Genomic DNA, 21,314 nt, shown 5'->3' with positions numbered 1-21,314 from the left:
TCACTTTGGAAAAAGGCAACTTCTCGGACGTAAACAAATCAAAAAAGGAGACCGAAAGTGAAATGCTTTTAGAAATGGACTTTTTCATTTGATGTCAGTCTGTGACTGGTTTCCTTTTCCAATGATTAATTTGTCGTCTTTTTGATCTAACTTTTTTCCTGACCAAAATATAACAAAACAGATGGAGGAAACCTTTGAGTCTTTATAAGTCGACAGTCGAATCAAAATGTTACCGTCTCCTCCGTATTATGTCGTCCTCTATCAACCAGGAAGTAGCCTGCCACCTCACAAATGGTTGCTTCATTTTGTTGCGAGGTTGGCCACTCAGCGTGTTCCACTAACATGTGTATGTGTTCACTGTGATGGGTTAAACGCAGGGAACAAATTTCGTGTGCATGCATGAGTGTTCATGACAATAAAAGGTGATTCTTCTTCTTCTTCTTCTATCCTCTACAACCCCCAAGCACCTGTGTGGAAGTTCATCCGACCCAATGTGGGTTCATGCGATTGTACAGTCATGCAAACATGTTTAGTGCAGCCTCACCTGTCACGTTTGTGCAGGTTGGAGTCAAATCAAAAACAAAAACAAAAATCATTTATTTACAAAAACAAGCGTAGAAAAAACGAACTAAAGGAAGTTCCAAAACCAATCATCAAAGTAACACTTGAGTAAACCCAAACCAGGAAACTAGACGTGTCACATGACTAGTGATGTAACTGAATGAAACAGCCGACGACGACGACGACAAGCACTGAAAGAAAGCAGGGAACTAAATACGAACAAATTGACGAGACAACGAGGAACACCTGGACAAGACGCGAGTGGCCGCAGGGAGCTGATTGGTCGACACGAGGCGGACGTGGCAGGACGCCGTCCGGCGTTGTTAAACCTTGCCAGGTGGAATGTTACTTGCGGATGGCTAGCGAATCATTTGTCCCTTTTAGGAAAACATCAAACGGCAGAGGTAGCAAAAGTACTCTGTGAGTTCTGTGAGTACAAGTACAGTCACTTGTGTGAAAAAAGGACGGAAGAAGTGCTTCAACCCCACATCTCGGTAAAACAAACAAAAAAAATACAGATTGAAACGTCCTCGTTGCATTTTTACCGTCAGTCATATATAATACCCGTTTTGATAACAACCACACACATATCACATTCCATAGCGCTCTACTGAGAAGAAGAGAAACCACATTACGACATGTCTGCTGTTTAAGAGCGATGTAGACTTGATTTTTAGGCGTGTTCCGTAGCCATCGATGCTAACGTTGTGACCCGAGTAACAAAAAATATATAAATTAGCTAATAGTGATAATGACAAAATACACCTTAGTTCTCGGTGTTTTATCAAATTATATGGAGAGTTTTTTTTTTTGTTTTTTTTTTTTTAATGCTTGTGATTTTTAGGCTGACAATAAAGCAAATCATTGTAGCGGAAAACATCAAGCAATTCTCTTAAATAAGGCCACGGATGGGGAATATCTTGCTTCTCCAAACCTGCTGCCATCCTCATTAAAGCTCCCTGGTTCGCATTGAATCCATGTCACTGCTGTCTCTGTTTTTCCAACCCTACTTTGACAAAGTCAGGAGTCGAAAGTATATCCGTTTCCATCCGAAAAATATAAATGTACTTCTCCGACTAAATCTGCTAAAGTACAAAGAGTTAGTGCTTGGCTATTTGCCACCACTGCTGGCAGGGCTCGTCCTTTGCCTGCGGGGATCGTCGTCACCTCGAGGTGTTCCGCGTGAGGAGATTTCGTAAGATGGCTTCAAAGCGTTGACGACACGTCGGCTCGCTTCGGGTGGCTCGGCCGACGGTCACCCTTTCCCGCTACGCTCAGAACATTGTGTATGGAGAAAGAGGAGAAAGCGTTAAGGCAGAGTTTTCGGAATGTGCGCGAGCACGTGACCTTGCGGTGACGAGCCGCCGAGGAGCGGAAGGATGAGCGAGCGGCCCCTCACGCGCGCAGGTGGCGCTTGCGAGCGGCTGCCAGACGAAGCCCGAGGACCTGGGCGAGGTTTGCAGCCGCTCCTTCGTGCAGCTTTTACAGGAGTTGCAAGATTTGTGTGGATGATTAGGAGTTCACCGCTGTCACCTGGTGTTGTTTCCATGCAGCCAATGTGGTTAGCGTGGGTTCCGTGCGTGTGTGTAAGATGTGTGTGTGTGCGGCCTGTAGCTATCGGACCTTATTCAATATATTTTATTAGATGTCTCTTAGGTTAGAGTTAGGTGTATAAAGTCCAATTAATTACAAATAAGGACGCATTTTAGGCAAATAGTATGAGTTGGTTGTGCTGATATGAATCACAGTGATACATATTTAGGAGCTGCAACTGTGACACTTTTTCCTTTTTGATTTCATTTTTAATTGAACTAGGAATTTATTTTTGCGGCTGGGCTATCCTCGCATTTGTGTGTTATTATTATACTTTCAAATATATAGCCATTCATTCATAATAATTAATAATAATAATGAAAAAACCATTTCAATAACGCTCAAAGAATGAATTGAATTTTGAAATTCAATTTATGTTAGTGATATGAGTATTGAAATGATTGGCTGTTGTTAACATTCAAAAGGTTAAAAAAAAAAAAAAAAGTAAAGTATTTTTGGATATATTGGATTTTCCCTTCTTCCTTTCCTTTCTTTTTGCTTCTTTTACAAATGGTCCTTCTTTCCAGTCAAGCTGTCTTTACCGTTAGCGCCGCCGGAGAAAGCCTCATTATGTTGTTGCAACACAAGTGCCAGGATGTGGCAGCCATTTTGCATTCACACAATAGCAGACAGCAAAAGAACCATTTTACGATTGTATAAAGACAATTTATGCATTTGTATGCGCTGAGTTTGAAGGGCAACATATGACAATTGTGCAACTCACATAGTTTCTATAAAGTGTTTTATATCTTCACAGTTACGCACATTTGTCTTTACTGTTCGGTAAGCCTATTTCAGTGGGCCACCACCATTTGCACTGTCAACGGGTTTAATCAGCAAAGTCGGGATAGTTACTGTGTAAAAAAAAAAAAAAAAAAAAAAAAAAAAAGGAAAAATGCTGTAGAGAATCTGTTTTCCTAAATTATACGTTTGCTATTAATGTTAAGACAGAGATGGATTTCTGTTTATATTTAAGTCCTAATTTCTTCATGGTGACATTAGAGGGCTAATATGAAGCTATACTGTATATACGATAGTACACTACATTACTCTTTGTCAAATATTCTCATAAATCAGACTGCGAATAGTGAAAATCGGCAGATATTTGACACCCATTATAATTGCAGTGGGAAAAAAAAGAAAAACTTTTCTTTTTTTTTTTTTAAACCGCAAAAGATTCTTGAATAAGCAGGGGGAAGGTACCTGCCTGTTTTCAGGGTTGGGTCCCCCCAAAAAAAAAAAAAAAAAAAAAACATTAGAATAATTATTTTTTAAAAATATATATATATATATTTTTTTTTTTTTGTTTGTTTTTGTTTTGTTTTGTCTCTGCCATTTTTTTTTAAAATGTATATGTTTTTTTTTTTTTTTTAATCCCCAGATAGGCGCTTCCGCAGGTGCTGAACCGTGAGTAAGCGGGGCTCCACTGTATATCATTTTTCTCATAATTCCTCTATTTGCATCTACTTCCCGAAAGCGATCAGCAATGGCGCTGTTTGTGTTCCCGGCAGCCACGTCGTCCCGCAAGGCGTCGAGTTGATCATAAACAAGCCACCGACGTCGCCGTCTGGCCGCAGCCAGAGCAGAATGCATCAGCCTGCTGTCACTTTGCAAATGTGTGGCTACAGTTACTGTTTTATACTTCTTCATTCGACACAAATGAATCAACTTCCTCGAGCCATTTTGACACAAGAGGAAATTCATGTTTGTCACATTATTATCGTTGTTATTCAATGCTTTGCATTCAGCACTCTGAAGAAAGCCATTTATTCATTGTTGTCAGGAGAAAGACATTGTTTATTCATCAAACCAGTCAACTTTGGTCAATTAGCAACTTGAACATTTTGAGAATGCACGTATGACAATGACAACAAAGAGTTTATGGTCTGTACGAAATAAATAGTACATTGCTCATTTACAGCTGGGCTGGGGAAAAGGGTTAATCTTCATATTCAAATGGCACACACATAAGTCGTGAAACTTGTGAACTCACTAATTGCTCAACAAAAAAAAGTTCTCCTTTTTAAATAAAGCTTTTCATTTTTAATATGTACCTTCAAGAGCCTGTTATAGTTAAATAAATAGAATGCTTTCCATTTCTAACATGCACATCCAATTTGCCTTGGAAAAGTATTTACATTTCACTGATCTGACTAGTCCGCCATATTCTCCACCTTTTTTTTTTTCTTCTTTTTTTGAAGTCCCCTAAACACTTCTTTCTCATCACAAACTCTCAAACATACACGAATGTACAGCCACTCTTGCAGACATGCTGCACCTATTTACTATTAACACAATATCTAGTACCTATCCATAGTGATGAAAATGCTAGCGGTAAACATGGTAAAGCACGTAGTGTTAAGAAGAAACAATCCAGACACCACATCTTAATCGGGGCGGGGGGATGAATTAGAAAAGTTTGGTTTACAATTGATCATGCACTGTAGAAATTCACTGCAGGTTTGAGATTGTGTCAGTGGCTTTAATATCTACTTGCCAACGAAGAAAAGAGGAATACAGAATCTCCAGGGAGGCATCAGCCATCCTACTGAATGAGCTGGAACAACGAAGAAGTCTTTTTTTTTCTCCCGGGAGTCTTGGCTGTCTTCTTACAAGTGGTTTCACAGACTTGGAGGAAGCACCCTCACGCAACCGGGAGCAAACCAACGCAGGTCTTCCGTCGTATCCGCGAACTCCCGAGCGTCGGGCTTGAGCTAGAGATGGGCAGTTTATTCTGTGCTGTTTTTTTGTTTGTTTGTTCTTGCTCTTGTCCTCGTCCTCGTCTTTTCATGATGCAAAATATGAGTTTTGCATGGAGTACAGGCGGTCGATCGGGTTTCCCACACGGGCCTGCATGGAGTTGACTTCCGACGATGCCATGAAGCAGTCACTTAGGCTGGTTAAAGATGTGTCACTGTCTATGTCATGGAATGCAGAATCGTTACCTGTGTGAAGATGAAATGCAAAAAGCTGTCACGCAACTTAAGTGGCAAAGGGGAAAACAAGAAGAACAACAAATCTGCAAATCAAGGCAATTTGGCGACTGATGGCAGCGTCGGGAAATGCAAATTCCGAAGCATCACTGTGAGGAATTGCGTGTTTTGGTGTCATCGCAATTGTGAAAACTGTTGCTGACTTTTTGCTGCCCTCGCTGGGACAATTGTGCTGTGTGAGGGTGCAGGTAAACAAGGGGCGTCCTCCTCAAAGAGCTGGCTAATAGCAACTGTTTACGCCTTTCATAAAAGCTCAACATGTTATTTCTCTATTGGGAATAGTTAACTTTATTACACTCTGGATCTTAATGATAGTGCACAAAATGGGGACAGTGTTTTGAGACATATCTTTTAATGCCTTGGCAATATTGTTCTTTTCCCCAAACCGAAGGAGAGTGATGAGAGCGGGGATTTGGGTTCTTCCTATCAAGAAGAAGAACTAAACGGAGGCAAATTATAAGGACGTTATGAACTTGAGGAAATGGTCCCTCTGGGGTTTGTTGAGGAGATCGCTCTGAAAAGTGTTATTCTGGTTACATCCTGTGGATTCAAACTTGATTGACTGATATTTTCCCCCTCGTCCCCTTTGCAATTTGATGTCTTTGCAAATTGTGCGAGTAGTTGCGCTGGCCTCCTGACGCGCTGGCAGATACGAGCCCCTCGCCGACCGAACACGTCTTTACCCGCCGACGTCTCAAAACTTGAAACCACGTGATCCCCGAATCGGAAACGGAAATGGGAAATACGTTCCAGGCCACGAGCGATCAAGCGAGGGTCGCTCACCGTACGGGTTCATGTGGTCCCCGGGCATCTGCGGGGGGGTGAGCCCCTGTTGGAAGGGGTCTGTGCTGTAGCCGTTCTGATCCATGGCGACCAGCTGCTGCTGCGGCGGAGGCAGAGGTGTGAAGGAGCTCATCATCCCCTCCATCCGATTGGACAGGACTTCTGCAAGAAAGTTTGCACAAGGTTACACGCCGACACGTAGGTCAGCTTGAACGGGAACAATTGTTGTCTCAATTCAAGATTCATCTGCTTGCAGGCTCCTGTCAATAAGAACATTTTTTCAGTATTTTTTATGATTATCTTTTTTTTAAAGAGCACTCATCAGAATCCATTGTTTCTAATTGCAAATGTCATTCATTCTTCTTTTTTTTACTGAAGAAAATGTGTCTATTTGTCATTCCAAACAATATAACAATTTGAATCTTATAATTACAGCCCTGTATGTATGAGAATGATAACTTTTGGGGGTTTACGTTACCCAATAGGGTCGAAGATCCTATTAAACGGGACATGGCGGGGCTCTTAATGACAACATTCAGGCGACATTTCTGGAGGTTGGTATCTTTCGAGGTGTAGAATTATGGAGACATTTTTTGAGCTCGTCAAGCGATACTAACGAAATGAAAAAAAGTGCAGTTCTTGTGAGACGGCGGCAACCTCCAAATAGCAAACTGGCTCGCATGCTTTTGTTCGCGTTACCTTGGAAACCTTGTCAAACGTACTCGGCGAGAGTCCTGCAAGCCGATTGCCTTCCCAAGCACCCTTCCGCAAAGTGACCGATGGAGATCAACGCGCCTCTGAGGGTTTCTTCCTATTCCAGGCCAAACCCCGCACTTGTTCACGAAAGGTCATACATTCCACATGCTCTTTCTACATTCACTTTGGAATTTAAGATTCAACAGAGTGACTTTTGAATTGCTTTTGGGTGTGTTTTTGTTCGCACTTTATATATCTAGGAAGCACGTGTATTTAAAAACGTAGCGTCACATTTTCTTCTGGAGGGAATTCAAACTAATTGTGAGCAGTAAAGAAACATAAGGGGGAGATCCTTTTCGATTCAGCGCTTGAATGATATTTTAGTGCTACTTTAGTGCTGCTCTTTTATGTGCTCATCGTGGCTCGATGTTCACGTAAAACACATCCTGCATGGAACATCTCTGTCATAAGGACATGATTAAAATGTCAAACTTCAAGTCAATATTTATACATTTTCCTGCATTAAAAAGATTATCGCTTCACACAGTGAGTGTGGTGTGTGTAACGTAGCGTGACTTGTGATTACGATGGTATAATTATAACGACAGATCATAATAATAACAACACTCTACGTGTGCTGCTACTATTGAAGAAAATATGCAAATATTCTATATTTTGAAAAGGAACACCTTTTTGGGGAGAAGAGGGGAAAAAAACACAAGCTACACTTTATTGCTGACTCAAAATAATGTTTGCCAATGTTCTGAAAGCCAGTAGCTATGCATCCAAAGAGCGATGCTTGAAATCTGCTTGTGTGTAGTGAGTCGCTACCTTGCCCGAGTCGCTGGGAATTCTGTTGTTCCTGCTGTTGCTGCTGCCGTCTGGCCAACTTCTTCATCTAAACGAAAGAGTCAAAGTTGTGAGGAACTCCCAAAACTAACATGCGCTCTTTCATTTCCAAAGGACGCGTCTCGCTTTTCACCCTGGCGTGAACCGCATCAAATCTGTATCAGAGTGCATTTCATTGTCAACTATCAAAGGATTTGGCGAGATAGTCATCGGCCCGAGGGAGGGCGTAGACATTTAGTGCATCGGTGCGCTAGATTTGCAACTTCAAGTGATATTTCATTTCCTTTAGCATTGTGGAAAGGAATGCAGTGATAATTTGAACACGCATCGTTTTGCTGATTTATCCTCTGGACTCGTTCTGTAAATTCAAGATGGGAAAGGGCTGTTCGGTACGTCGGCAAACGGCTTCATTTCTCCCACCTTAGCTCGCTGGTTCTGGAACCACACCTGGACCACCCGAACACTGAGTCCTGTCTCTGCAGCCAACGTCTCCCTCACCTGAAGACAGCGATTTTATCGCATCGTGAGCAACAAAACAAAACAAAAAAAACATACACCATCGTGATAGAATACGGGCTTTGCCCGCTGGCCGCTTCAAAGCTTTGAATGTGTTTGAAAGCTCTAAGATGTAACTTCTGTCGCCCCCTAGGCTGGAATTCAGTATTACAAAAACAGAAACTGTCGCTTCGATATGAAGTCGATGATTCTACAACGGTCGACAACAGATTTATTCTGTTTTGAAGGTCAGCCAATGTGGAGAAAAGAGGAGAAGAGGCAATTGTTATAAATTCCCTATAACTGCGTTTTGTGCATTTTTATTTTACATCAGGCACCTTGTTGGGCAGCAAAGGGGGTTTTGTTCATTCGCTGCAATGACTATTATTAGTTTTCATTGACACAGTAACTATTGGATGATTACTTTCTGCTACAGAAATGCCAAATAATATGTTACACGTGAGCTTTTTACACGCGACATGGCGCCGCGCTTTGAAGAAGTCAAATACTGAAAAAAATACAACAAGATGTTCGAGGTGATGATAGGTTTAATCAGCATTGTGTCAGTCGTGGCTCGGGGGGAAAATGTTTCTTTTTTTTTTAACCAAGAAAAAAAAAAAAAGTTAGATGGTTTAAGGCCCAGAAAGGCTCGACCGTTTTTCCATAGCGTTATGTCATTCGGTGCTTTTCAACGGCTTTTACACCAGCTTGAACAAAACCACTTCGAAAGTCAATCCAGACTTGAATGCACTGCAGCTTTGATGACCTTTATGATCAAAATGAATGAAATGAAATGAATTGAACTGGCGACGTGACCCAAATGCATCCCCGCATTGTTTATTGGCGCCTGCCTGCCTGCCTGACACAAACCTTCCTGCAAGGTTTTGAGGACACCTCGAAGGAGGCCTTGAAGGCTCGTCTCTGCTGAGTGGTCAAAATGGTCCGTGGCCTTTTGGGTCTCCTGGGATCCTTGCTGTCGTCTCCTTTCCCCTGGGCTCCTATGCCTCCTTTCTCTGGCTTGATGTCCAATTCCTCCTCGTCACTTTTTTCTGCAAAAAAGGTTTGCGTCGTCAGTCTGTGTTTGAGCTTTTTTTTCTTTCTTATCAGTGACGGGCTACTGATGACTATAGTTTTGTTCTCGCCTCTTCCAGGAGATTGGCACCCACCGCAAATGCGCAATGAAAGGAGACGCGTGTGTTTTGTGTACGGTGTTATCCATTAGTTTCAAAAGAAACCCGCCTCATGCATGATTGCACTCACAAAGCGTGTGCTCGCAGCGCACAGAAAAGGAAAGTATGTTCATTTGTCAGTGAACTGGACACTGTGTCACTTCTGACATATTGCCCTCAGCTTTAGCTGATTTGCACAAAATCAATCTCTGATAAGAATACGATGTTGAGCGTAACAGAGGCACTGCTCGAACATATGGGGAATGCGTCGAAGCATCAAAACAAGATGAACTTTTTTTTTATCCATCAAGAGCAGCATATTTGGCGAAGTAAATTTCATTCAAATGAGTCTATATAAAATAAAATATGAAACGAAAAGAACACCCCTAAAAGTCTGCTGTGGACATACATGGAATAACAATGTATCATTTATTTTGTTCTCAAGTGAAATAATCACAAATCCCAATTGAATTTGAATGAAACTGACCTAAATCGGATTTTTCAGGAGAGGCACACATGATGTCTCAGTGTCTGGTTCCGATATGTAACAACATTTGTCCACTGCAAATATACATTTTGTCTACCACATACTGAGGTTAACCTCTGTTCATGTCAACATTTTCTCCATCTCGAAATTTGGAGACACGCACAAAAGCCTGCGCGATACTCGGGGACACGAGCGAGCAAGGATGAGGCAGAGCAAATATTCCCACAAGTTGACAAAAGTTGACACAGGCACAGATGTATTTGACAAATTCCCCGCTTTTGTGCATGTTTAAATGGGAGCCAGATGGTGGTGAACAGTGCGACTTGGCGACTTGCCTCATTGTCTATAGGCGAGGAACACTCCAGCTGATAAGAGCGGCGAGGCAGGCTTTCTGCGGATCGGCCCCAAATCCCTCTGTCACTCACCATGATACAGTGATTTAATTCTTTCCAGCACCACAGCCGGCCCACGCACGGAGCCGTTAGAAAAGAGGGGCTTGGCTGACTGCTGGATCCACTTCCTACTGTATCGTAAACTTGGGCTCCCTGCTCGAATTAGAACGCTACAAAAACAACAGATCAAGTCATGTTGGAAGCTTTAACGGCAAGCGGTGTCTAGTAAATTGCAGCTGTTTAAAGGTGAAGCACGGTTTCCTATACGCTCACGGAGCAGATCTTGAGCTCCACCTGCACAATCCAACACAAGAGCTGTATGAGGAAGTTTTGATGATGACTGAGTTACTAAGGATTTTTGTCCAAACCTTTGTGGGGTGTTGACATGGGAAAAGAAAAAATGCATTTCATTTTGGTGCACACCCGCAATTAAGGTGCACATACATTTTTGTTTCACTTATCTTAGGATAAATAATACTTTATTAATCCCATGAGGGATTTAATAATAATAATAATAATAATAATTCATGTGTACCACTTATATATAGCTTCTTTTCAAAGCACTCAAAGCCGCTTGGCAATTGCACACATCATTCATTCATTCACTCCACAGTCGCACCCGAGTGGTGGTAAGCTACTTGCGTAGCCACAGCTGCCCTGCAGGGGGCAGTCTGACGGAAGCGTGGCTGCCATTCTGCACCTGCGGCCCCTCTGACCACCAGAAAACATCCGACCAACGATGAACGAAGCGGCGACCCTCCCTCATTCACGTTGTTAAATGAAAACTGCTCTAAAATTAAGATGACGCTCAAAATTGCCCACACCTCCAAAGTAAACATAACGTGTTAAACTATCTGTGATATTGTACTTGAGGGTACTAGCAGCACTGTGTGAGTGTACCTAATGTTGTGGTCAGTGAGCGTATGGCATGCGAACGCTATTTAGCACCTCCGAGCTGGCTGCCACTGCAACGGCGCAGCACGCGCAAAAGCCAACGCCTCGGTGCCATGTGACCATCGCACCGCAGTGCTGTTGTCACTCTGCTGCGAGAGGGCGCGCGGGGCTGACCTGAGTCTGAGTCGTCCGGGCTGACCGAGCTGAGCAAGTCCTTCTCCCTCTCGTAGTCCACCTTGCACAGCAGCTGACCTTCCTTCAGGACGAACTCGTCGCCTTTTCGAAGCTGGCGGTCGCACACGCAGCAGCAGAAGCAGTTCAGGTGGTAGACGCACTCCAGAGCTCGCATCACAAACTCCGTCGGAGCGATCTTCTCCGTGCAGCCGCTGCACTTGGTTGCAAACAATCTGTGGGGGGGAGGGGGAAGGATATATTTACCTCCAAGATGCCGACACGTGAATGAGTTCATAAGGTTACAATTTTTATCAGTGTATGCCAATGGCCTGCACTTATATAGCGCTTTATCTACACCGTCACAAAGCCTCACATTCACCCACACATTCATACACTAATGGGCGACTGCTGCCATGCAAGGCGCTGCCAGAGCCACAGGGAACAATTTAGGGTTCAGTGTCTGGATGTGTCTCATCATCCCCACGTGGGTCTATCACTTTCACAAATTAGTCACCAATCGAAAGTGTTGAAAATGTTTTGCTCTCTTTGCCGCGTAAACGTTAATGGCTCAACAGACATGCGTTAGTTGGGGGGGGGGTTCCTGAAAAGTGATGGTTCTGAAGACGTGAGGATTCTGCTTGACGCCGGCGATATGCCGGAGGTGGGCTTCTACCCAGTGCTGATTCCGTTGAGTTGCGTGAGGCCCGGGTGGAGGTCTGCGTTGGGTAGACATGGAAATGGCGCTTCCGCACAAAGGACGGTGCTCGGCGTCACTGGCCAAGCAAATTCATGGACACCCAAAAAGCAGAATAAAAGAGCAACGACCCCCAACCTTGTATGACCGCGATCAAGATTTTGCCAAGAGATAACACGTTTGTTTCATATCCACACAATTCTATATGCATCAGATATCTTCTCAGAACGGATGATTCAGTGCTGACTGTATCTGATCTAACTGCCTGACATCATGCGTCTGTGCTGCGACACCGCCTCAATCGTCTTTTGCGAGATGTTTGCGTTTTTCGGATTGGAGACGGAGAGTCATTTGATTTCGTAAAATGAAGCAAGAATCCAGGGAGCGCGGTTGACGTTGTCCGGCCGTAAAGCTGGATTTATTAACGGCTTCTTTGTTTGCCGCGGTCAGGAAGGCAGCTGGCAGCCGCCTATCTATTTGTGGTGAACGTCTTTTTCATTGTGCCAAGCAGGGAGGCGACGAGAGGACTATTGAACATCGTCGACTGTTTCGGGGCAGGGATGAGCGATGGTGATGAATGTAAATATGAGAGGAGGGGGCTTTTGTTATGGTAATTTAGTTCTAGGAGCTGATTGAGATTTGATAGGGCGTGTGTGTGTTTGTCTGTGTTCGCACGTGTGCAAGCAGCATCGGGCAGCTGTATGCAGGCCGGAAAGACGTGCTTTCTATTCTTGTCTGTATGCGGCCATTTTAAAATGATTGCGTCGCACATTGCTCGCCGGAAGCAGCTTTTAATGTTACTTTAATTACACATCAACAATTGATAGGTTATTCTATAAAATTAGCCCATCAACTCTAATCCAAATAATCCGATGTATTTGTCAGATCACACAGTGCACTGTATGGAACTTGTTCATACTTTATTAACATTTCAGCCAATACAGACCTAGCAAGGTTCATAAAATCCTATAATCTTTCATTTATTACAATAAATTAAGAAGATTATTATTCGACTTCGATGGAAAAACCTCAAGAATAATCCCATGAAAAAAAATGCTGGCAAGTTTCTAAAAGTCTTAAGTGACCTGCCAAGCTGGATGGAGCTTCCAAACAAACCACCATGCTTGTCCACTAGAGAAAAGGAAAAAAAAAACAAAAACATTTTTAATAAAAAAAAATTAAAAAAAAACGAAAAAAAAGTGCAGAATAAATTTAAACAAAGCACAGTCTCAACCCCATAAAACGGAATATTCAAGGACTAGTTTGACATTTTTAGAAGGATTAATGTGTTACATGCTGGGATCAGTGGAACGAAGTGATGAATCTGTCAAGTTCCCAGCGCTAATGTTTAGCTAATGATTGACGGCTTAGGCTAAGAAAGAGAGCGAAAAGTCGAGGAAATGACTTGTTAGCACGCTTTTGATATGTCCAGGATTCTGCATTCACCTACAGCCGCTGTCTCGAATCTTCTCATCTCGATGAAAACATTCTCATTCAGCCCCTTTTCCTTTCTTCTCCTCCGTGCACCGAGTCTAATCTTGTAAGCCATTATTTTTCTATTTCCCCTCTCTGTCACTTTGCATTATTTTTGCTGCTGTAATTCCTATTCGTCCCTTCTGGAATCTTCCTGTCCTGCTTTGTCCTCGACTCTAATCCGGACTTTCTGCCTGTTTCCAGCCCCCGGTCCCCATTCTCTGCGGGGTTCAGATGGAAAAGCCATGCGTGACGCCCCCTCTATGGCAACCACACCTCCACAGGAAGGCAACGGCGACTTTTCGGATGGGCAGAGAGGGCCTTTGAGAAGCTGGCAGCAGAAGTAAATCCTTCTCTAAGGAACAAGGAGAATTAGCAGGGAGCAGTGGACTAGAGATTTAACCCTACCCCTCTCCTTTGAAAGGCACAGTCGGGCCCACTCCTGCGGCTCGCCACAATCAAACAGAAGAGGAGTGGGGAGGTGGCAGTGGGGAGAGCTGAACACAAACCCCCTGAATGACACAAGCAGTGGATTGTGGAGGAGCCTAATCCCACTTTAATACCTTTCCAAGTTCAGCTGCTAAAGAATGCTCTTTAAAACAACACCGCTGTGTGAGCAGTGAAGGTTGACCGGGGGGAGGCTCGCCATTCAACCTCCCCGACATTACCTGATTAGCGGTTTGAGGTCCGGGGCCGGCGGGAGGCGGGCCAGAGGAGAGGACATAAAAAAATATGATTTCATGTCGACAAGAAGCAGAAGTGCGGTCACGTTGCGAGAGTCCAAATCGAAACCGGGACGTCCCGCTTCATAAAAGATGGAAATGTGTCGGGATGGAATTTTGAGCAGGCGGCTGATTATTGTTACCATTTATACATGGCTCGCATGGCTACGGCTCTTTACGAGTCTTTCATTATGCTGTGCGAGTGGTCGTGTGTACGTGAAATATTTCAAGCATTCGAGGACTTGAATTGTCACGCCAACACACATTTACACATCATTTGGCACGAAACGTGAGACCCAAGGTCCCGTAAGTCTCAAGACTTAAAAAAGTCATACTAATCAAAAATAAATAGTCATGGCAATACAGCAACTGTCATTTAAAACAAAAAGTAACAAAATAAGATAAAAGTACAGTTGTGGATGAGCGCAAAGGTGCAAATGTTGTATAATATATTGCAACAGTTTGGGCTATTCTATCCAAATATTGATTGTGGCTATTGAAACTATTGAACTCCAATATGCAGAAACTGTTGTATGTTTTTGTGTTGGAAAAAGGTGGAGGTAGATTTATTTTCTGTTGAAGTATCAAGGAAGGCAAGCTCCACAAAGGCTTTTTTTTCATCTCGGATATTTTGTCTTGTCCAACCTCTCCGTGAACCACCGTCTGACCGTACGGACATGCAGCTGCTTGCGTAATTTGACTCCCACTGTCGCAGGGAGGACCACCGGCATCAACAATTCCCATAACGCCTTTCACTTTCCTCCTCCCACACCTGAGCGCACGGATCAAGGGATGAGCGCCTCCTCTGTGGATCAATGGCCGCATCTCAAGCGGAGAGCCGTCAATATTTACCCCGGCCGCCCCGCTGGACTCATAAACGAAAGAAAAAAGGCCGATCGCAGCGCAAAGATGGCTCCAGGAGGACTCATCACGTCCTTCTTTTTAATCCTGTGTCCACATACCTGTAATCCCTTGTCTCCGCTTTCTCAATTTATCTGTGATCGAGTTCATCGGCTCTGACAGATTATCACACTGGTTTTAAAGTAAGGCGGTGTTTTTTAGTCAACATAAAAAGAAACAGCCAAGAGTACAAAAAAGTATTGTATAGAAGACAAGGCCAAGAGGGAGCAGCACTTATTTTGTCTGCAGAACACTTCAGGCTGGCCAAGTGCAGCTGAGAGACTTCAGTGTCTTCTCGCTCTTCTTCTTCCCCCTTTTTTACGGGCACTGGAGAACTATGCACGCTCCCTTTGAGCAGATTACAGGCAAGTTAAAGTGTGACAACATCTTAAGCTCTCACCACATGTTGCCAATGATTTCCCTTCCACAGACGTTGCATTTAATGCTTCTGCTGCAGTGATAAGCATCAGGAGGACTGGACAGGATGAAAGAAAGTGAGAAGTAAGAGGGGGGGGGGGGGGAGGACGGGGGTGCTGAATACGAAGCCACTCACGCCGCTTGATCATCACGCTACATTTAGCAACACGTGCGACCGACGCACTCGGATTTTGCTGACCGGGACTCAGAGAAATCGCAAAACAAAGGTTTCGGGACCAATACATCTCGGCCTCTTATGTCAGCGACTCTCATGCGAGCCCGAGGGGACGAGGATTATCCCGGCAGCAGCTGTAAACTATTACTTTTAAGATTGTTTTGGCTAGGCGGCCTGCGGCCACGCCAATCATGCGAGGGTGTGACGCGATGACTGTGCGACAGGTCAGAACAAGGTCTCGGGAGAAAGCTGGTGACACGCGGGGTTGCCGAGCAACTCATTACATGGAACGAGAGTATGTAATCAAATTGATAATTGTATGTAATTGTAATCCATTACATTACTAGGAAAAAAAAAGGGTAATTAATAGACCTTACACCGATTTTATCTCGGCCGATAATTAGCATTTTATGCTGATCGGCTGATCGGCTTTAATGTCATAATTCGCCGATCCGATCAATGACGTCATTGGACAGACTTGGCAAATAAAGATGATTCTGATTCTGATTGATCGGCTCCGCAAAAGACATTTACTCCGCGTCACCATCGTGCGCAGTATATTTGAATCCAAAAGCCAGTTTATTTTTAGCCTTGTCGCGTGTCTGTTGACGTAGTACTGTAAATATCTGACGGCCAATCAAGAAAATAAAAAAATAAAAAAACGTCGGCGGTGTGGAACAGACAACACGTCTAAGGCAGACAACACGTAATGCCCGGATCAGACTGCAAGACAAATTTGCTCAGACTACTGCAATAGAATCTTGTATTCCGTTTTTTACGATCATTGGGCTTTATCTTGTCAACTCAAATGCGACCGGATACACTCGTTACCGTGGCGATGACAACAAGAGTGGATCGCGCCGACTGTTATAAGGACAAAATGGGGACAAACATGACAGGACAGGAGAGGACGTTCGTTTAAGGCTCGCGTGAGGTATGTTCACGTACTTTTTATACGATACGGCTCGCAAGCAGGCAACAAAAACCTTATGTAGCCTAGCGAGCTCGTGGTACCACGAACGGTTGGACGTAAACATGCCGCCGTTCTGTCGAATCATGCTCTAAAGTTCCGTTGTGGGTGAAGTCATTTAATTAAAAATAAAGTAATTTAATTACAGTAAGTTAGCAGCCATTATTTCTGTCACGTTGTAATGCTGGTTTGACCTGACTGATTAGAATACATGATCTGAGTAGAGCAGTGATTTCCAACCTTTACAGAGCCAAGGAACATATTTTATAATTGAAAAATCTCATGGCACACCAACAAACAAAAATGTCACAAAAGGTGGAGACATTAATTTCTGTATTTACTTCCTGCCATCTAATAGAAGACCATTTACCATTTGTTCTGTCTGTCACTATGCCTCACTGGCATAAATAGGCGAACAAAGAGACATTATTTATTGTAAATATAATTTTGGGAGCAATTAAGTACACAAGTATATACAGTAAATGAACAGGTCATTTAAATAGGCACGTTCCTCCATCATGTGATCGGATCGGTGATCGGTTATCGTTTTTTTAAACTCGCTGATCGGTGATTGGCCCCAAAAATCCTGATTGTGTAAAGCCTAGTAATTAAATTACAGTTGCGTTTGGAAGTTTCCATGAGTACAATTTTTGTTGCACTTGAAAAATAGCTGCAAAAAAATAATAATTATATATATATATATATATATATATATATATATATATATAATTTTCTCCTTCTTCTTGTCCTTTTCTCCTAAATAAATTTTCCCCCATTTTGCTGAAACTAAATTTAGGGACAACTTCTCGATTATTTTTGACAACTGAATGTTTAGGCACGAAAACATGTGAACGTCTGAAAAATGGTCTGAAAGTGGATATTTAGAAAAAACACCATGATCCTTTTGGTCAATAGTTGTCTGTGAATAGTGTTACAGTTCAAGTTTGTTACGAGTTTAGTCTGGGCGTGCAAGACATGCAAACCACATGATGATTTCAGTCAGATTAGTAAAGTCTGTATGAATGGGGATTTTACAATGTTGATGTTACCATGCAAAAGAAAGCAACATTCCAGTTTTATCCTTAAATAGTAGTATGAGAGGTTAATTTAAAGCGGGAACGTTTGAGTCCATAAAGACGTTTTAGATGAAAAAAGATTCAAACTTGCAAATTTAAACCTTTAAAATGACTTTGTTATATACAGTACACTCAACCCTGCTCACCTAAAATAGTAACCAGAATTAAAAAAAACTATAATTTCTTGCTGATAGCGAGGTAAAAAGGTAGCTTTCCAAAGAATGTTGCGTTGCCATATTGATTTGTTCAAAAAAAAACAAGAAAACGAAAGAAAGACGCACAGCGGTCCCCACGAAAGCAAGGTCCCCAAAAACTGATGCGATATTGTTGTGTGTGTAAAAGATCTCAGTGGCTGACCTCGTTTCACACTATCAGCATTTCTATAGATTCATGGAGAGTAATGAAGCCAAATAAAAAGTGCCATCCTTCTGCTCCCGAGGGCTAGCTGCAGTCAGTTCTAAAAGCTGCTTAATCACCTTCCCATGCTTACAACATTAGCATAATAATGGCCTTTAAATTGAGGCTCTTTGTTTTTTAATTAAACTCCCAGCAGGTAAAAGTAAAACACATTAAGCAGAGATGTGTACACCGTTAATGGCCCAACGGTGCCTTCTTCATCACGCGGCTCTGGCCACGGGGTTTTAGCCGCTTGCCCTCCCCGAAGCGCAGCAGCGGCCGCCTCCTAAGCTCGCCGGGGAGGAACGAGATGACCTGATAATAGCAGAGACGTGTTTGATGTGTCGGTGCACGCGTCTGCACCTGCGTTACGTCTCAGCGGGAGAAAGAACACTCGGGGGGGGGAAGCCGCCCGACGGATCTTCACCGAATCTCTAAAAACACGCCGCTAACGGTTAGTTTGGAGATAAGTGTTTTCCAGGATCATCTATCCCGCAAGTCTGCTAGTGTGAAAATAAATATGGCCGCTTTCATTCTATGGCAGCGTGAGCTCTCGAATTGAGGAATGTGCGGCTCCCGAGACGAGTCGCCGGCATCTCGGTCTGATATCTGCGCGTGGACACTGCACAGCTGCACAAAGAAATCCGAAACCTCCCTTCATTATTCAACTGATGTCACTTTTCAGATGACACAAAGCCCAAACACGCAAACAGCTTGCATGTAACTCTCTCTACCTTGCAAGTCGGGCAAGCATACGATAATGTTACACACGGGGCTGTGTGTACCGAGAATTGTCTTGCAGTACCAAGTGAGCGGCTGCTTCTCATTCACATCTATCTGCTAATGAGTCTGAGGGGAAAATGGGATCTCTCTCTCTCTCTCTCTCTCTCTCGCTCTCTTCTCTCTTCTCTTTCTCCCGCTCCCTCTCTGAGGGTGGAAATAATCCTCCTCCCAGCCACACAGGTAGAACAAAGCTGACAGAGTGAAAGGGACAGTGTACTGGGCAGCAGTGGAGGCTAAGTACACATCTAAATAGAAGAGTAAGCAGACAGGCACATAGGATGCTGTTTGGACAGCTGCTGTTCCTGAGGATGTCAAATGTGTGCAACGTCACATTTAAAGTTTAGCTTATTTTGTTCCCACCTCGTAACAAACACGGCCGCGCCAATGGAATCATCAGGAGGAAATTATCACTGTAAAGTTTTCTGGGGGAAAAAATATCCGATACTTCAATTGAACTCGTCATCATCATATCATATCATATCAGGTCAAATGATTATTATATTTCTAAGTACATGTGCCAGCAACTATCGTGCATTCTGTGCTGATTACACTAATTAGCAACATTTATTATCTAAGATTGATTTATTATTTTTTTTTTTCTGATTTAGGACAATTTTGACATTGGTTTTGCTCAATCAGGTCAACTTTTTGAACTATGGCCACATGTTTGTATTTTCCACTGTATATCAGGGGTTCTCAGGGCTTTCTCTTAAAAACCGATCTCAGATGAGAAATATGAACAAAAAATCCACCGAAAATGTCACAAAAATATACGCGACTTAGTAAGGAAATCTGATTTTTTTTTTTCAAAATCAATTTAACATAAAAACCTGACTTGAACAAGAGAAACATTTTCAGGTTTAGCGATGCAAAATTGTCCTAAATCCGTTGGAAAAACAGAGACAAGATTGAATTATTATTTTTTCTTGTAACCCAGTGTTATTTTTCTGTTCGTCCTGCTCTTCCAAACTAATATGCATCAGCTAACAATTGAGGGCCGGCCCTGCTTGACGAGCCACTGGGAGCAATCGCAGCTTCTGAAAGCGCGAGGAGAGCACGGAGAGTGATGGCTACAATAAGGCTAATGGCTATCACATGTTATCGAGCTCCAAGTGACTATAACCGCACACAGAAACATGGTTCCCCCTCGTGCAACTTTCTACAAATCCTGCCTTTACAATACAAGAGAGGCGCTGATTTATCAGCACATTTGTTTTTGATATTGTAGTTCGCCGCGCTGTTGAAATGGACGGCCTGATACGAGAGGTATTTCATATTTTGGCCACATCAGGACCTTTAAATACATGTACTCCAGTACAAACGCAACCGCAGAAGGCCCAGTCGTAAAGCAGAATTATTATCGAGCAGACTAAAAACAGGCAAACCCAAAATTCGAGAGAGAAAAATGTGTGGAATTATTGTAATGTCATAAAGTCATATGTTTTAATTGTATTTACTTGTAGTATCTCAACTAAATGATTGACACATCTAAATGACTAGTCATGATTCTGAATCTTATAATTTACAGATGTCCCACAGTTAAAGTCAAATTTAGTACGTTCACATTAATTCTTGTTAGAAAGAGAAAACTCATGTTTTTTTATGAAGATAAACTTGGCGATTGAGTGCTGGAATGGTTAAAAAACAACATTTGGGTTGGAGGGCTTTATAATTACTATTGACCCGGAGGTTGTGGGTGTAAGAAATAAAACAAACAGTAATATGAGGTGTTCCAAAGCACAAGTCTGCAAATATGCAAAGACAGGCTCTGGTGGAGAGCATCGCGCTTTGGCTTCTTTTCTTGCCTCCTAATCTGGGGGTCTACACAATATTAAGACGGCTTTGGAGCCACTTGTGACCCAGCTGTGCACTAATGAAAAATTCCACAGTGCTGCGTAGAGGCCAATGGAGCTTGACCCCTTTCCGCCACGAACCAAGCAATGTCCGTCTCGAGGAGTTTACCAGTGCTGGAAGATACTGGATTAATAGGAATCAAAGAAGAATGGGAGACAATCTGGGAAAGGCTTCCAAAAGCTCCTTTGCCTTCCTCCCTTTTTCTTTCTCGGCAATCTTCTGTTCTTCTGGCGTATTGGCGGAAAGTGAAGTGTTTGAGCAGCTTTTAATGGGCTGAGATGATCTGGAGATCATTGTGATGGACACGGATTGGATGAGGGGGTTCTGTTTACCTACCAGAGATTCCGTCTAAGAGCAAAATGAGTTTGAAGAGGCGAGCAGGAATGAGATGTCGCTCGCAAGATCAGCGTTTGTGTGCGCGCGTTTGATCCTAGCGGACTGACTGCTGCAAGTTTACGCCGTCGTGTACAGTATGTACAGTATACTCGCATGGCTCAACAAGCAGAACCTCGTTGAACAGTACGCTGCTCAACATCAATGAGACCCTACGGAAAGTATTTTAAACAATTTCTCACGAAACACATTTTTGTATTTTTTTAAATTTTTTAAATTTGACGACTCACCTGTGGTTAAATTCTTGAACGAATCAAACTTCTTTTTTTTTAAGCTATGCTGACATTTGCGGATGTAGTTTAAAGGAATTTATAGTATAGTGTACCATAGAAAATAAGTGTCCGAAAGCAATACATCTTTTGATGACGTCTCACC

The 21,314-nt window shown here is 42.9% G+C and overlaps 1 protein-coding gene across 1 annotated transcript in view; it reads right to left on the bottom strand.

The window, feature by feature from the left end:
- Positions 1-3,905: 3,905 nt before the first annotated feature.
- Positions 3,906-21,314, bottom strand: part of lmx1bb (LIM homeobox transcription factor 1, beta b) — a 45,205-nt gene continuing 27,796 nt past the window's right edge. The window contains exons 4-9 of the mRNA XM_061768727.1: positions 11,087-11,319; positions 8,841-9,019; positions 7,896-7,973; positions 7,458-7,524; positions 5,931-6,092; positions 3,906-5,099 (exon numbers count right to left, since the gene is read on the bottom strand). Of these exons, the coding sequence (XP_061624711.1) occupies positions 4,942-5,099; positions 5,931-6,092; positions 7,458-7,524; positions 7,896-7,973; positions 8,841-9,019; positions 11,087-11,319 (877 nt within the window). The 3' untranslated portion in view covers positions 3,906-4,941. The remainder of the gene's footprint in view (positions 5,100-5,930; positions 6,093-7,457; positions 7,525-7,895; positions 7,974-8,840; positions 9,020-11,086; positions 11,320-21,314) is intronic.

This window comes from Phyllopteryx taeniolatus, chromosome 3, assembly GCF_024500385.1.
Source record: "Phyllopteryx taeniolatus isolate TA_2022b chromosome 3, UOR_Ptae_1.2, whole genome shotgun sequence".
Taxonomy (NCBI): Eukaryota; Metazoa; Chordata; class Actinopteri; order Syngnathiformes; family Syngnathidae; genus Phyllopteryx; species Phyllopteryx taeniolatus.
This window is presented reverse-complemented; position numbering and strand designations above follow the sequence as displayed.